The 17,956-nt window shown below is 31.9% G+C and overlaps 3 protein-coding genes across 4 annotated transcripts in view; 1 reads left to right on the plus strand and 2 right to left on the minus strand.

Moving 5' to 3' along the window:
- The window catches only part of LOC111424377 (23 kDa integral membrane protein-like), a 103,376-nt gene extending 92,950 nt beyond the window's left edge, over positions 1–10,426 (minus strand). For both annotated transcript variants that reach the window (XR_011640670.1, XM_023057882.2), the window contains exon 1: positions 10,147–10,426. The gene's annotated coding sequence lies outside the window, so the exon portion shown is untranslated. The remainder of the gene's footprint in view (positions 1–10,146) is intronic.
- The window catches only part of LOC111424376 (uncharacterized), a 125,116-nt gene that overhangs the window by 98,850 nt on the left and 8,310 nt on the right, over positions 1–17,956 (plus strand). The window contains exon 6 of the mRNA XM_023057881.2: positions 15,186–15,585. Within this exon, the coding sequence (XP_022913649.2) occupies positions 15,186–15,585 (400 nt within the window). The remainder of the gene's footprint in view (positions 1–15,185; positions 15,586–17,956) is intronic.
- LOC111424379 (Claudin superfamily protein pickel) lies at positions 15,587–16,854 on the minus strand. The gene is made up of 3 exons (XM_023057885.2): positions 16,705–16,854; positions 16,238–16,642; positions 15,587–16,175 (listed from the first exon to the last, which is right to left on the minus strand). Exons 1-3 carry the CDS (start codon positions 16,739–16,741, stop codon positions 15,925–15,927), a joined length of 693 nt encoding a protein of 230 aa, XP_022913653.1. The 5' UTR covers positions 16,742–16,854; the 3' UTR covers positions 15,587–15,924.

The raw sequence follows: 17,956 nt of genomic DNA on the forward strand, positions 1-17,956 counted from the left end.
ACAAACGACAGCGGTAGGTAGCACTAGTTAGCATAAGATGCATATTTTCATTGCACTAAAACTAGAACGAGAACTAGAAACATTCAGATTTAGTCGTGGAAAAAACTTTCAGTTGTCAATATCAACTTTAATTTTATTACTATATTCGTAATCTTCATAAAAAATCCTTTAAAATGAGTCCAAGCTCGACATATTTAACTTTAATATTAATGGAATACAATCACTTCCGGTTTGAAACATCAACGTCAATTTTGACATATTTGTCATCTTCATTAAAAAACCTTTAAAATGAGTCCAAAGATGACGCACTTATCTCAAAAAACAAAAATGTTAGAATAAAAAACATTAAACCCTAAGTTGGCAACAATGAAGATAGCCATTTAATTTTTAAATATTAATACCAACGTTAATTTTTTATTTTTTTTTATTATATTTTTGTTTTTGTAACAAATATTAAGACATTTTATAAAAATTAAGAATATGTCAAAATGACATTGACATTTCAAACCGGAAGTTGTTTATATCTCGAGTAATATTGGAATTCAACGTATCATGTTTGGACTCATTATAAAGGATTTTTTCACGACGATTACAAATATGTCAAAATTGACGTTGACATTCTTAACCGAAAGTTGACCATAACTTCATTAATATTGAAGATAAATATGTTGTGTTTGTATTCATTTTAAAGGATTTTTAATGAAGATTACAAATATGTTAAAATTGAGGTTGATATTTTAAACCTGAAGGTAGTTATCATATAATAGACAAATAGACAACTTCATGGTATTCTTTCATGATATATTCTGTATTAAAAAAACCTTTAAAATGAGTCCAAACAAGACGCACTTATCTCAAAAACCAAAAAGTTAGAATAAAAAACATTAAACCCTAAGTTGGCAACAATGAAGATAGCCATTTAATTTTTAAATATTAATACCAACCTTAATTTTTATTTTTTTTTATTACATTTTTGTTTTTGTGACAAATATTAAGCCATTTTATAAAAATTAAGAATATATCAAAATGACATTGACATTTCAAACCGGAAGTTGCTTATATCTCGAGTAATATTGGAATTAAACGTATCATATTTGGACTCATTTTAAAGGATTTTTCACAACGATTACAAATATGTCCAAATTGATGTTGACATTCTTAACCGGAAGTTGACCATAACTTCATTAATATTGAAGATAAATATGTTGTGTTTGTACTCATTTTAAAGGATTTTTAATGAAGATTACAAATATGTCAAAATTGAGGTTTACATTTTAAACCTGAAGTTAGTTATATAATAGAAGTTAATCTAGTATTAATCACTTTTCCACACTTTCTTTTTATTTTTAACGTGTTTTTGGGTAAGCCATGTGATGATTTTTGAATTTTTCCCAAGTTTCTTAATATTTGTTTTGTTAAAAAAGAGCGTTCTTAAATTTTAACCTGTAATAATTTAATGTATTAAATAGATAATCTTCTTATTTCTTATTCTTTGAATCATTTCCCGAAATGTCGATTGCCAGCTATCACGTCATCTCTTTGGGGATCTCCCAGGTGATCTTGAACCGGGGGAGTGAGCACAATTTTCGGAAGCTTATCATAGCTCATATGCCTCACGTGATTATGTCATTGTCTTTTCTGTTGTCTTCCCCATTTCATTATGTCTAGAACGTTGCATTGATCTCTAATATCCAAATTTCTCACTTTGCCCATTCTCGTTTTCCCTGCAATTGATCTTAGTGTCTTCGTCTCGGCAAATCGTAGCATGCTCTTGGTTTTGTTTGGTTCTGCCCTCACTTCTATTCCGTACGTCATTATCGATCTTATACACGTCTTGTATATCCGAATTTTGCTGTCTATTGGCATATACGAGTTCGACCAGATTGTGTCTCTTAAGTATCCTGATATTGTAAATATTTTATTAATTTGGTTCCTGTTCGTATTTTTTGCAGTAGTTATGGTCTTGATTTTATCAACCGAGATAGCCATATTAAGCTTGCGGCTTACTTGTTGTCGTTGTAGCCACTATTTTATTTAAGGATGTTCCTCTATGATTTTATCCATCAGGAAATTAAACAAAAAAAAGCCTGAAACTACCCCCCTATCTAATTCCTCCTTGGTGTCAATAGCATCCGTTACTTGATTCCCTGGTATTACTTTAGTTGTATTATTCGTATTCAACTCATGTATTCATTGAAGATGTTTAGCCAAATGGACCTTGTCGTGGCAGCTTTCGTAAAATCTACGAAGCAGATTTCTTTTATCTGTTTGATTATGAATACTGCATCGGTTACAGATCGACCTTTTCTGAAGCCTTGTTGTTCCTCAGCATTAGGTTTTCAAATTTTTCCTTGACAATGCTTGTAAAATAGATAATATGACTTAAAAATATTTTGTCTGTTATAACTAAGCTCGTTATATCGAGGTTTTCCTGTACGTTGGAAAGTTATTTTAAACCCGATTTATTTTTAGATTTTCTTTGTTTTTTGATTTGGTATCAATTTCATCCGGATCGTGTCGAATTCGTTATCATGGAGTGAGAGGTAAAGAGGAAGACGAGACGTTAGAACGACGTCTCGGAGTCATTTGACATTCACTGTCAATGTTCTTGTCCTTCCGGATCGATAGGCAACGGTTACAACGAGAAGCTCGAGTTATCGACGTTTTGTTCGCGAACTCCGGAACTCACTCACACCGGAAAACCCGAAAGAGAGTTTAATCATCCATTAGACAATGCTTATGGTTGAGTAATTGTTAAATTTGGAATTGAGTTTCAAAAACGATTAATCAATTAAAAACTTGTTACTCACTCCTTTTTCTTAATAACTTTCTTTTTGTTACTCAAACGTAATTTATTCATAGATTATCATCGACTCACATTTTTAGTGGAAAATTGGTAGTAAAAAATGGAATATTTTAAGTACTCGTTACGCTAATAGTATCGTAAACCTAATTTCCTTCGTTAAATAGAACGATTTACCACCTATAATAAAGAAATTATTGTAATGAATCACCCCACCAACGTTTATAAATAACAAACACGCCAACCCTTAATATATTAAAAATATTAAAATATTCATGTATGCATTATTTCATTCTTAACGTAAATGAGAAGCGGACAGGGTCGAATTAGGGATGATGTAGTGGAGGAAACCCGAAAGGGAAACAAAATTAAGGGGCTACTTTACCTACGAGTAAAAGGCAGGGAAAAAAAACATATCCCAAAAATCGTGACCCAGTTTTGTTCGAATCATTTGTTCCGGTCGATTTCATTTTTGCTGGTTCCTATTTTTTTCCCTCATGTCAGTTACGCAAATATTGGCGACGCAAATACAACGAGGGGGATTAATAATCGCGGAATGGCGCTTATTCAAGGTCTTGTAAAAAGGGAACGATTTATACCCGCAATAAGAAAACGAAGGGGTGCAATTACTTAATTATTAAAGTGACCACAATCACGAACACACCAAAGTCCTAAATGACTAGGAACGATTTGATTAAAAAAATTTGATCCACCCTAACGACTTTTCGATTTCAATCGAATTAACTTATTCGCTTCGTGATCGTTTTTATCTTTTTAACCTGAACCTAAGAAATCGTTATTAAATAATCTTCCAGGGTCGAGCCGGTTTCACGGCGATCGCGAAATGAATTTAGAACGACTTATTACCATCGGGGACCCCGATCGGTCGCGCCTCCGATTTAAAATTCTGAGTTGGGATGAAGGACGAAGAACACCGGCGAAATAAAAAACCGTTAAGCTATTCAAATCCGGTCGGTTTGGCGACGCGAACCCTAACCCGTTCTCTTTGCCGGAAAGTGGAAAAGATTTATAAGCGTTCTGCTTCGTTGTACGGGACAGTCCGAGTATTCTCTCTATCCCCTCAGAATTGTACCCCAACTAAAGGGGCGTGCTTTGCATATATCCTGCTGGATAAGGGTTGAATAGCACGAACGGTTGCGTGGTATCAAGATTATTTCGTTCTATTTTTAATGTAAAATGGTAAAAATAAATATTAAAAAAAAATGTACCAAAATTTACCGGCTCCTCCACCAAAAAGAACACTCTAAAGATAGACTTATTCTAATAGATGATAATTGATTGAAGATGTGTAGAGATATAAAGAACATAAAGATAGAGTGTTGAGGGATGAAACCAAGCGTGAATAAATCTATGTAGAATCGTAATTGGTAATGTTAACAACTTGCAATCTGCCGGAAATGTAAGATGAAATCCAGCAAATTAAGCCAGCTCTTGATTCCTCCTCTATCAAATGCTTTGTTATAGTCGGTGTGTAAAGTTAAATTGCACTGTCTCGGTAGAATCCAAATTGTTCAGATATCATAGATAATTTAATGCTGGATGTCGTAAATAAAACATTTAAGGACTTTGGGATTTGTAATTGTAAACTAAATCGTATCACTTTTGTAAATAATAGGGAGTGTTAGGACTTTTTCCAATCAGTAGAAAGAGAAGTTTTGCACACTTACAGAGAATTTAAGTGAGTGAGACATTGATCACACATGCTGCATGTCAAATAAAATCGCACGTGATGCGAATGTGGATAGACATCAACAAAAACAGAACTATTTCGCCATCATTCGTTCACGATCAGTCTTCAGGAAATATTCTTACTAAAGTATTTAATGCATCATATCATTCATCTGTGGACATTCACTTTTTTTGAAATATTAGCGTTTTATTAATAGCTTTGATAAAAGACAGCAAAAATCATGATGGATATCGAGGTTTATAATATTCATCAACTGCTTTATGAAAAATGTAGTACAACTCATCATCTAGTAAAAGTCCAATAGCATTATTGCAGACAATCGATACAAAATTACTCAAATGGGAGGCATGCAAGAACAATTGACAGAAAATGTTAAAGCGAGCCACCACTGGTTGTACCAAATCTATCATAAGCACTGCATATTCGTTGCAAAGTAAGTTTTTTAAAGTTTTAGAAAATATAGATCTTCTGTTCTGGGTAATAATCGAAAACATAGCGCAGCTTTTTGAGAAAGATGTCAACATTTTCAATATCAAATTCTAATCATGGCAAGTTTATCAAGATGCAAAGCAGATGTGGTGGGGATAGTTTAAAATTAAGAAATAATTACGATAAACAAAGATAGCACCTTGCGATACCCAATCTTATTTAAATTTCTTGACCCAACTGCAGCTGACGTTTATGATCCAATATTCTCGTGGATACCTTAAGAACTGCAAGTACATTTCAGCAAGCTTTTCAGCGCACATTAATTTATTACGAATAAAAATCCGTGGCAACAGCTTCCACTGTAACGTGGCACTGAACACGATTTACAATGTCTAGAAGAAGTCTATGAAGACAGCATCATTGCCACCAATTGTACAAATGAGTATACTGTTACAATAAAACTGCTAGTAACCGGTTAACTTAGCTGAATCAATAAATAGGTTACTAAGTACAATTTCCTAAGTCCTGACATACCGAGCACACGATAAACCAGGTATGTACTATATACAACTGCAAGATTAACATCAATTCAAATCATTAAAATTCACTTGGCAGGTTGCTATTGGAACATACAGTCGTTTCTCTAAAACACCCAACCTCAAAGGTTAGACCTTAATCTATGCAAATCATCTTAAAGAAAAAGTAATTTGCTGTAAAAAGCCTTATTGGTAAAGGGAACGAATTTTAATGTAATTAAAGATGATCGTATATATTGTATGATATACCACAACCTAAGATAGGTTATGATATATAACCCAACCCAGGTTGGTTTAGGTTGGATTGGGTTAAATAGTAGCAGGTAGTAAGTACCGATACAGTTAAGATAGCGCAGATATGTTCATAGGGAATACGTTGTGCAACTTATTTTATGATAGTAGAGGTAATAGTAAATATAAAAATATATGTTGGTGCAAAAGAATAGCTTAGTAAAGTATTATATAGTCAAGAGTTATGATCAAGAAATGAAAACGGCTGATAGTGATGAATGTGCAAGAAATCTGCTGACTTCTCTTTAACCATGTACCGAAACGTTATATGTTTCAACTACTCAATCAGAGTTCAGATCACAAAAAAAAAGTACAAATTCAATACAAAGCTCTTTCATGATCGAAACATGTGTAATATGAATGAAGGGCTGATTCAAGACTATTATGGTAGATGTTTTGTAGCCAGAAATGTAAGCTTAAAGCCACAACAGCGACTGCTTCTTTAAAAAAGACAATTTGCTCAAAATATAATATTAAAAAAATTGTCCGAGTAGTGTGATTAATGTCCTCCTGGTGAAATCTATTATCACTAATGTATAAAAAACTCTAAGGGCACAAACAAAGTTCTTTTTCTATAGTTTATTTATTTCGAGAGTCCAAGAAATTAACTCTCCACATTATTTAAGAAGTATGATAAAATGTGTAATTACATATGTAGAAGATATTTACAACTAAATAGGTCATACTATTTTTCATCAAGCCTAAAAATTTTATAAAGATGCCTGGAGATTGGATTTGTTATGGTTTATCTTAAAATTAATCGAATACTTTTTTTCTTTTAAGTGATACTAATTTTAGTACATTTTAAAAATTATCTCAAGTACGAAGACGTATTTTCAAAAAAGGTTTTTACCACTAAAAAGACCACACTTTATAATTCGTATATATTTCATAACGGTTTCTGAAGCATTCGATTTTTTATGATTTTTCTTCAAAATCATTCAAATAAAATTGTTTTTATATAGCACTTATTTTAGTAGACTTTTTTTTTAATTATCTCAAGTATTAAAATATGCTTCCAAAAACGGTTTTTACCGGTAAAAAGATCACACTTTTCTTTATAAATCGTATATATTTCATAAGAATATCCCAAGCACACGATTTTTTATGATTTTTTAAAATTATTGTTTTCGCTACATAGCATAACCAATTCTAGATGCTTTTAAAAATTATTATCTCAAGTACTAAGCCGTATTTTCAAAAACGGTTTTTACCACTAAAAAGATCACACTTTTCTTTATAAATCGTATATATTTCATAAGAATATCCCAAGCACACGATTTTTTATGATTTTTGAAAATTATTGTTTTCGCTACATAGCATAACCAATTCTAGATGCTTTTAAAAATTATTATCTCAAGTACTAAGCCGTATTTTCAAAAACGGTTTTTACCACTAAAAAGATCAGACTTTTCTTTATAAATCGTATATATTTCATAAGAATATCTCAAGCATTCGATTTTTTATGATTTTTTTAAAATCATTCGAATAAAATTGTTTTTATATAGCTACACTAATTTTAGTTGATTTTAAAAATTATCTCAAGTATTAAGATATATTTCCAAAAACGGTTTTTACCACTAAAAAGATCACACTTTTCTTTATAAATCGTATATATTTCATAAGAATATCTCAAGCATTCGATTTTTTATGATTTTTTTAAAATCATTCGAATAAAATTGTTTTTATATAGCAACACTAATTTTAGTTGATTTTAAAAATTATCTCAAGTATTAAGATATATTTCCAAAAACGGTTTTTACCACTAAAAAGATCACACTTTTCTTTATAAATCGTATATATTTCATAAGAATATCTCAAGCATTCGATTTTTTATGATTTTTTAAAATTATTGTTTTCGCTACATAGCATAACCAATTCTAGATGCTTTTAAAAATTATTATCTCAAGTACTAAGCCGTATTTTCAAAAACGGTTTTTACGACTAAAAAGATCACACTTTTCTTTATAAATCGTATATATTTCATAAGAATATCTCAAGCATTCGATTTTTTATGATTTTTTTAAAATCATTCGAATAAAATTGTTTTTATATAGCAACACTAATTTTAGTTGATTTCAAAAATTATCTCAAGTATTAAGATATATTTCCAAAAACGGTTTTTACCACTAAAAAGATCACACTTTTCTTTATAAATCGTATATATTTCATAAGAATATCTCAAGCATTCGATTTTTTATGATTTTTTAAAATTATTGTTTTCGCTACATAGCATAACCAATTCTAGATGCTTTTAAAAATTATTATCTCAAGTACTAAGCCGTATGTTCAAAAACGATTTTTATCACCAAAAAGATCACACTTTTCTTTATAAATCGTATATATTTCATAAGAATATCTCAAGCATTCGATATTTTATGATTTTTTAAAATTCTTTAAAAACATTGTTTTCTCTATATAATGTTACCAATTCTAGATACTTTTAAAAAGTATTATCTCAAGTACTAATCCGTATTTTCAAAAACGGTTTTTACCACTAAAAAAATAACACTTCTCTATATAAATCGTATTATTTATGAATTTTTAAAATCGTTCGAATAAATTTATAGTTTTGTATTAAAATGAGTAATCTTTTCGCTTTATCTCGAGTTCTATTGTAATGTTTCACATTATTCAATCGTTTGTGGATTTAAATTGCATTTATCTTCATGTAGTTCATATATACACATATAAATAACTCGTGAATCTCATTCCGAGTCCCGATCGCAATCAAATTTATATTGATGATTACCAAATCAAAAAATCGTTTGAGGTTGATACTGATTATGAGTCGGTAATTTTTCGAGAGGAATTGATGCGGAGTAGTATTTGTTTTAAAAAAAATTTACCCGCTCCTCCACCAATATTTTTGAAACTCCTTATAATTAAAGAAAAACCCAATAAGGTTTCAAAATGTCATCATATATCACTCGATATAAAAACTGAAACATTTTAACCATGACGTCGTATCAGATAATTGTGTTTCACTGTAATAGATGAAGTTATAAAAAAAGAGACACGTGTTCGAGGTACCGGAACAGAAGGTTTTCGGTACACCGCGATGTCGTCGTCCAAAGTGATATACGATTATTGGAGTTCGCCTCCTGTACACAAAAGGTTTAATTAGATCGTTCCCTGAAGCCGTCGAATGGAACTATGTGAAGGGACTTAAGAGCGCGACCGTGACGTTAATTGACATCGCGGATATTTGATATGAATTCCTCTCCCTTCGTTATAATTAAACACTCTTTTAAACGTATAATGAAATTGCCTTTAAAAGTAATTGAAAAAAAGGAAAACTTTCCACTATTCGGATGCTTTTATCTCTTTAAAATTACGTTCTCAAGTTGAAATTACTATTTCGTATTCAACGGGGGAGAGAAAAAGCCACGTGGACCATTCGCTGTCGGATAAAAGTATGATTTACGACTCCATTTCATCAAAAAAGGATGAGGATGGTTTCTTGCGTGACGTCACGAACAACGCCGTCGACAACGTCTCATCAGGCGCCGGGTTCTTTCTGCACGTCTGTGAGGTGTGCAAAAGAGGAAGTATGAAAATATTTCGGTAGTAAATTTTCGTAGTGGATTAACAACGAGCGAGGAAAATAAATCACTCTAATTTCTTGGCGATGTAAGAGGAATATTAACACGAAAATTGGGACGTTGCTTCATTTAGTGAACACAATTAATCAATCGATACTTTTAAGAAGTTCCCTCTATTAATCAAAATCGAAGTAATTTAGTTTATTTTTTTTAATAAGGTATAAATTTTAAGGAAGAGAAATGGTTTATTCTCACTGGTCTTTGGAAAAATAAACTTGTCCTGGATGTTCTTTGTAGTGTAAAATGTAAAATGATGATTGGTTTATGTTCTTGGGAGCAAACCATTTTTATGGATGTGTTTAGAAACATGGTTTTATAACGTAAATTATGGATTTTGAGATCAAAATATAATATGTTCGGTTTATTTTACATATTTTGATAGCCCCGCAATTAATTGATGTCATATTTCTTCGTTATCTGATGAAATCGGAATAAATCGATCAAACTAAAAGCTTTTTAAGTTGCAATCTTTTACCAATCGTTAGTTTATGTTAAAATAAATAAACAAAATTTGTTAAAAACAAAAATTCAATTTCAATTCGCTTTTCACTCTTACTTTATTATTGACGACAGTCATCAATACAAGTGACGTCATCAATAAAATTTCTTTTCCCTTGACAATGACATAAAATGCATTTCATCAATTCAATTATGCAATAATAAAAATCATAACTCAAGTTTACCCGGAAATTTTCCAACCACATAATTTGGTTTTTTGAAATTTTTAACAAGCGAATAAGAAAAAGGTGTTAAAAAAGTTGTTAAACTCACCTTTAAAGACTTCAACAATTTCTTTTTCTATTTAGACGATTTTCTCCAATTGTTGGTTAAAATAAAAAGAAAACTCTTAATAAAATTTAAAGAAAGTAAACGATTTCACTCGCTGATTACGGTGTTTACCGAATGAAAATTCATTTCCGGTTAAAACGGTCGCACCACTACACCCTCCCGGCGGCGCTCCGTACCGGTCCGAGGAGCGTCGCGACGCCTAACCTCTCTATCGGTCGTATTCGTGGCCACCACGTACGTTGTCCACGTTTTCAAGCGGACTGAGGCGGCGGGCGTATTGGGGTTCAAAGCGACGCCGACGGCCCCAGCGCCGCGCCCTCTCACGTCTAAATTATCGGCGCCCAACGTTAGAACACTGCAATCAAAAGAAATCACAAAAAAATTATTTGTTATCAACAAAAATTACTTTTTAAAACCAATTTTACCTCGGAAAGTTTTTAAGTTAGACGGATAAAAAAAATTGGGGGTTACTTCGGCGTTAATATCCGGCTGTGAGCTTTCGAAAGTTAATAAAGTGGGTTGGCCCGTGACTCGGGTTTTAATGCAATTGTCTCAGTTTTTGAGTTCTGTTATACTTGTGGTTGGTTTAAATGTTACGTTTATCTGTTGTAACTCAAATATTATGTAAAGTTCTCTTAAGGGAGTGAGAAACGTTGCTATACAACTAAATGCTATTTCTAACTTTCAACATTTAGAGCAAAGTTAGAGTCGTTTATGAACTTCCAGTGTCTAACAGCTGGTTCCAAAATTTACTAAAAGGATCTTTGTGTGTTAGATACAATTATATGTTAATTGTTATTAAAATACTATTTTTATTTATGTTTAACTAAGTAGTCTCGTGGTATTATTATATAACTGTGCGTATTAATTTATGGTTTAAATGTGCATCTGTAACTTTTGCAAGATGAGCTTGCACATGATACATAGTGCCATTTGGGATTTACTTGTAGCCACGTGGCTAGTTAAAGGGCAATATAACTAACCCCACATTAATTAGAGTATACATATAGTTCGTAAGTAAGTTTTACGTCAGAATTGGAAGCTAGTGTCAAAATAATAACTTTCTCTATAACTTTGTTGCTAAATTAGTATTTTAAAGATTTATAGTGTTCTACTTTTAATTTTGAATGCAAAATATTGGCATAAAATAATTCATAAAAATAATTTTAAAATTGAAGAAAAATCGGTATTTTCAGATAAAGGTTTTTGCGGGCATCAACCTCACGTGGAGCTGAAATTATATATGTTTTTGAAAAATTAAAGATTACAGACGATATATTACAAACTATGGCTGCAAACTGCAAATCATAACTACATACTGAAGAGATCGAATGTCAAAAATTAAACATCAATTTGTTAAAACGTCACTTTGATGTCAGTTACTTTTTGACGTTTAATTAGCAAGTTGACATTTCACCGAAATCAATTTGTGTAAGGTCTATTAATGACGTTTAATTTAGTTCACATTGATATTTAATTGACAATTTGAGATAAATCATCACCTACGATCTACGTTTTTCTTCAAACATGTGTTTCTATCTATATTGCAAACTATGTTGCTACAGAAGCATACAGCATAATATTCTTGCAAAATACAACCCAGCCACAAACCAAATGCAAAAGTAGCATACTGCAAACTCTAGCCACACACTGAAAGCTGCAGATTAAATCTGCAGACAAAATACTACAAATTATACCTTCTGCGAGTTACATACTGCTCCACATAGCTACTGATTGAAGACTGCACATTGTAGCTGTAGTTTACAAAATCTTGCTTACAAATAACAGATAATAGCTGCAAAGTAAAAACTGCAGATTGAACCAACCATGTTTGCATTTATGGCCATTTTTAGTTAATGACGACTCTGACATTTCGAACACAATTGGCTCCTAGAAGTCTTCTTATCAGGTCATAGCGAGGTTGTTAAAGTAGATAATGAATGCTCTACCTCTACTTATTAATGGTGTATCACGGGGTCCATTTTGGGTTGTTCTCAATTTATACTTCCCAAATATCTTCGTGTCACAAACACTTGTGTTCAATATACAATGTTCACATATATGCTGATAACACACAACTGTATATTTCTTTTCCAAAACATGCTCTTGCTTCGATTTGCTAGCTTATAAATCAGGATTTCAAATCGCTATTTGATTATTCTAATAGAATAACATTGCATTTAAATCCAACAAAATCAAAAATAACGAAAAAATAGAAGTTTTTCCATAAGTAGGGAATCTTAGACTAGTAATCGACTCAAATTTGCGTTTTACAAATCATGCAATGGAATGTATTAAAATAGCCTTCTGTGCTATTAGATGCATTTACCAACATCGGCAGATATTCAATGTTACTGTACAGAAACAGTTTAGTGCTTTCTAATTTTATCCATGGAGCAACAATGTATGACACAGTATGATATAAGCCAGATCCAGCGCGTTAAAAATAGTTGTTTAAGATTTATTTTTGGTATTCGTAAATTTGAACGATTTTCACATGCCCTTATCAAAGTTAATTGGCTTAATATGAGAGATAGGCTCAGATATTATTTTCTATGTTTAATTAATAGAGTGATATTTCTGTCTCCTCCACCTACAGCTCCATTATTTTAATGCAATATATACAACATTTGTTCTGTACAAGAACTGAGATAAATATCATCTCCTTTTCCATTTATCCTTATTCCATGTAGCTGTTTTCCAGTCTCTAAATCCTACTTTGACCGCTACTCTGTTATCATATTCTTGCGCCTGAGTTTAGGTCGTCCTTGTGCTTTGGCTTGCATAATCCTCTTCGGCACATCTGTCTCTAGCGAATGTTCCCATAGTCCATTCATTGCAGTCACATGACTTTGATTTTTCAAGTTTTCCTTCGTCCCAAATCTTTTACATCAGCAAAATTAGATAAGATTCTCATACGATCATTATAGTGTAAATTTCGCAACATGCTTAGCACGAGAGACAAGGGTATGAACTTGTCAAGATTTTCAAGTGCTTCGAAATATAACATTGCTATCTTCTACGTCATTACACACATCGAATTCATTATGAAGATTAAGAGAATAAGATAAAGAGAAAATAGTAGGAGTTGGCGGAACTATAGCGTCCTTAGGTTAGCATCAGATTTGGTGATAATTATGCCTAACCTTTGTGTCTTTGTGGCAAACGCGGATAATCAGTGCTTAGCTTTTACATTGCAAGCAATACGTATAGTAAGTCGGTAGGCAGCAGTAATATTGTTTCCAATTACCGGGAAACCAATACCTCTCCGCCCGGAACTCCCGATATCTAATTATTTCACTAGAAGTGTGGTGTAAGTGTTCAACGCAAGAGGGAATGTCAGGTGTCAATCTGAAATCCTATCCTTGGAATATTAACGAGTAATCGGAAATTAATTCCTTTATCATAGTATATATTATGTATTAATATATCAGATAACTGGTCTTGTCAACCAAGTTATTAAATGTGCTAATAGATCATATCTCCGCACTATAACCACGGATAGTATAAGCTGATCAAAATACTGTCCCCGTCTGTTTAATATTTAGTTGTGGTCACATATCTTTCCCAGCTTTATCCTTGCACAAGGTGGTTTCGTTCAGCTGCCTCTTCTGGACGATTTTGTTATAGTCGCTATTTTTCCGCGTTGCTGCTCTATCATAGTTTATGTGTCTTTTGATTTGTGAAAAGGTCGTTAAAAATCTTCATCTGCTAAACTTAATTTTTCAATAACCATAACAATGTGAGGGTATAATTGTTGCTTATTGCACGATATTCGCCTCATTTAGCTGATATATGAAATACAGAGACATGTTTCCTAACAAAAGGATGATTTCAAGTGTTTAAACAGATTTGAGCTCGTAGTTAATGTTTTTAGGATTTTTAATCCCATTGGCATTCGTTAGGATTTCCCTCTGGATTGTAATTACAGATTTAGTTCGTTTGAAGTAGCCAATTTTATAAAATTCGTTAACATCGTGTTAACTTGATTGGATGCCAACGCTCGATTGTATTAGCGAATGAAAAAATTAAAACGTTCAATCCGTAATTAACTTGACGTATAATGCATATACATATACCAGGATATATTATTTCTTTAAATTATAGAAGAACTAAGTTTTAAAGTGCAAAAACATCAACTGACGTACATACACTGAAACGCTATAAATTTCAATATTTTCGAATAAAGTTGAAAATTTAGATCTACGTGGGTGTTCCCGCGAAATTACGCGTGAAATGATTTAGAGCCACCGAGAGTTTTGCCATCAATCAGGTTACAAACCAACCTTCAACAAATTAAGAACACGGCGCAAATTGTTTTTAAATGTTTCCAAACATCGCAATTTTTACCTCTGGGTTACCGGAGATCTACCTCCATGACACCAACGACGTTATCCCCCAACCATTTTGACCCAATGCCCTTTCACCCTCTCGTTTCTATGGAAACGACGCCGAGAATTTCTCCGTTTGTCCCCCCCATCCTTGTTTATCAGTACGGCTGAGGTTGGTAGTCGTCAGATATAGACACTATATTCACTAATAACCGACCCTTTCTGTTTCTGGTTTACGGAAAAGGGGAATCTCGTTCCTGCTGTTAAAGGGGGGTTGTGGCAAACAACGGTGACCCAGGTCATTAATGAAACCGGGTAGGTACACAACTTTGATTTCGAGTTTTCGTCATTAATTTTTCCATCTCTCTTCCAAATTCCAAGAAGGAGGATTAAAGCAGTTTTAAATTTTAATTAAAATTCATGGAAACTATATAGATCATTATATTCTCGAAAATTGAAATTGCGTCACAAATTCTCGTTGTGCAAAGCGTAGTTTCTAAGTGTTTTCGTCTAAATTCAGTTTCGGGGGCAATTCCATGAAAGTTTATTAATTTAACTTTGCCTGTTTTGCCGGCTGTAAACAATAGCAGCTAGCTATTGTACGGCGAATTTATACTCATTGTTTTGTAAATACGGGAAATCATCCTTTTCGCAATAACTTTTTGTAATCCATTTTTTTTTTGGTTTTAGCTTGACGGTCGTATACACGATGGAAAATTTACTGAAAGCCCTGGGGGCGTAGCTAGGAACATCGCGGATGCGATTTCCAAAATAAATGAACAACCCATATTTATTTCTGTAATTGGAAACGATACGTCGGGAGAAATCATTTCAAATAGTCTCGCTGAAAAGAAAAATATCGAAAAATTAAATGGGTTCACAACTGCTCAATGTGCTGTAGTTTTTGATGAATGTGGTGAATGTAAAGTTTTAATTGGGGATATGGAGATTTTTAAAGAGCTTACCCCTGAAATGGTGGAAAAACATGAAGGGGTTATTAAGGATGCTTCAATTTTGGTTTTGGATGGGAATCCTCCCATGGAAAGTTTGAGCATGGTTTTGGAGATGGCTCAAAGATACCAAAAACAAGGTAGGTTTCAAAATCTATTAAAATTTTGAATAAAACATCTTATTGTACAAAAATATAGACGTACAATAAAAAAACAGCAATTATTTTGTAAGTGGGTAAGGCCACAACAAGTCACAACTCGTGATAATTACTAATCATTCGATGTAATGTCAATTCTAAGGCTAAAAATTCTAGAGAAAATGCAAAAATTTAATTTCAACATTATAAAACAAATTGAGATTCTCCCAGGACGGAATATTTCTTAATAACATTTAAGTATAAAAAATAAACGCAAACATAAAAAAAATCTAAAATAAAAATACTTGATCAAATAATTATATGTGCATAAAACATGTTGTTTTAATAATATCCATGAACATTTTGTACATTTTGATGATCCATTTGGGTGATAAGATTCCTTGACTTCTCTCTTAATTCATAGCTTAATTTTGCCTCTTTATAAAGGTACAAAGCAGCAAATCCATGGAAAAAGAATGAGAGTACTGCAAAACCATATGACCAACTCAAATAGTTATAATTTGGGTACATCAACCAATCTCTTCGGGTATGTGAACACCCAAATACCATCACAGCAAAAAACATAAAAACAGCTAAAAATAAATAAACATTAAATACCTAATTACAAAGAAATTAAATTTTAAAAAAGTATTACTTGTAGCAGTACAACTAATAAAATCAATAGCTGATAAAATCCATTCATATTGTAATACAAAATCTAAGGGCCATCTACATAATTGTAATGCCATAATAGTTTGGGCCCCAAAGCTTAATAAAAAAGACATAGTTACAAATGCTTGAACTGCCATTAACCAAGGTGGTAAAATCCATTCTCGAATCAAAAAGTATTCCTCGCTAAAAACATGGTAACAACCTGTAAACACCTTATTAAACTGGTCATAAGGGTAACGGAAATTTTCAAAACAATATTCCCATAAACCCATGTGCTTAAATTCGGAGTTCGTATATTCGAATGATTGCACCCAATAAGGGCTGCAAAAAGATATAATCAAAAACATTCCACCTATATAGGTTAAAATCGATCCGTTTACGAGGTGTTCTAAAAATGTTTGAGGTTAGAATCGTTTAATCGATAGTTATTAAAGGAATTGAAGATCTTACTTGATGCTTTTGGATATTCATTTTTATCCACACCCATTTTTGTAGAATTTTGGTCACTTGTTGTCTGTGTTGATGGTTGATTCACTGGCAAAAGCAAAACATTAAGCGACCACTCCTACTTCCACTTGTATTCATTAAAATTAAGCGGGAAATTCAAATTTTTAACCGTTTTATTAAATATTTATAAGTTATGAAGTAATCAATACTCTTTCTTAATATTTATGAATAATAAGTGATGATTGATTTGATAATTTATATAAAAAATACATTGTTTTGACATATATGAAGAAAAAAATGTTTTGGTTGAGCAAAAGCTTGAAATTTTTTAGTAAAATCGAGTTTTATTGCTTTAAGCATCATATCTATGTGTATTTTGTGTATGTTGTATCTTTTAATCATAACATTGAATTCGCCTCACAACTCAATTTGATATATTAACATTATATTAAATAAATAAAACATAGATTTTAATATATGCTCATGCAAATTTGACATTTAAACGTCAAAAATGACAGTTTGAGGAGACTAATTTAACATTTAACCTCAATTTTAGGATTAAGAATTAAATAATAATTATTTTTTTTAATAAAATTATGGTATTTTTCAGAGAATGGTAAAATACAAAATCCCTTAATAAGCGATGATTAATTTATATAAAAAATACATTATCTTTTAACACATACATGTATGAAAAAAAATTTTTTGATTCTTTGATTGTGCAAAAACTCGAAATTTTCAGTAAAATCGAGTTTTACTGCTTTAAGCATTATATCTATGTGTATTTTGTGTATCAATGTGTCTTTTTCTTAATATAATGTTGTATTTTAAATAGAGATAAACTTCATCATAAACTTACTTCGAGAAAGAAGTAACCAAAACTGACTTTTATACCGACATGCGATGATTAGTTACTGTTTTTTCATATAATTATTACCAATCCATAAACAATTTAGTATTTGTTACTCAGAAGCGTTTTTTCCGGTATGACATTTTATAGAGGTGTCCAGAAATAACGTTTCAATCTTTATAGGTTAAATTCTACAAGTTAATTTAGAAGTTGGAGATCTTTATGGATAGGTTCTAACAAAAATCTTTTTAACATCACCTTTGCAATGGTTTGAATGTAAACATTGTTATGTTAAAAAACCCAAGGGGTTAAAGACCAACATTCAAGGTGGTACATTATCATTATTCTTCAAAATCTTTCTGTCTGTCTTTATGATAGTAGCCCTTGAGCAAAAATCCCATTTAT

Source organism: Onthophagus taurus, chromosome 6 (genome assembly GCF_036711975.1).
Source record: "Onthophagus taurus isolate NC chromosome 6, IU_Otau_3.0, whole genome shotgun sequence".
Classification (NCBI taxonomy): domain Eukaryota; kingdom Metazoa; phylum Arthropoda; class Insecta; order Coleoptera; family Scarabaeidae; genus Onthophagus; species Onthophagus taurus.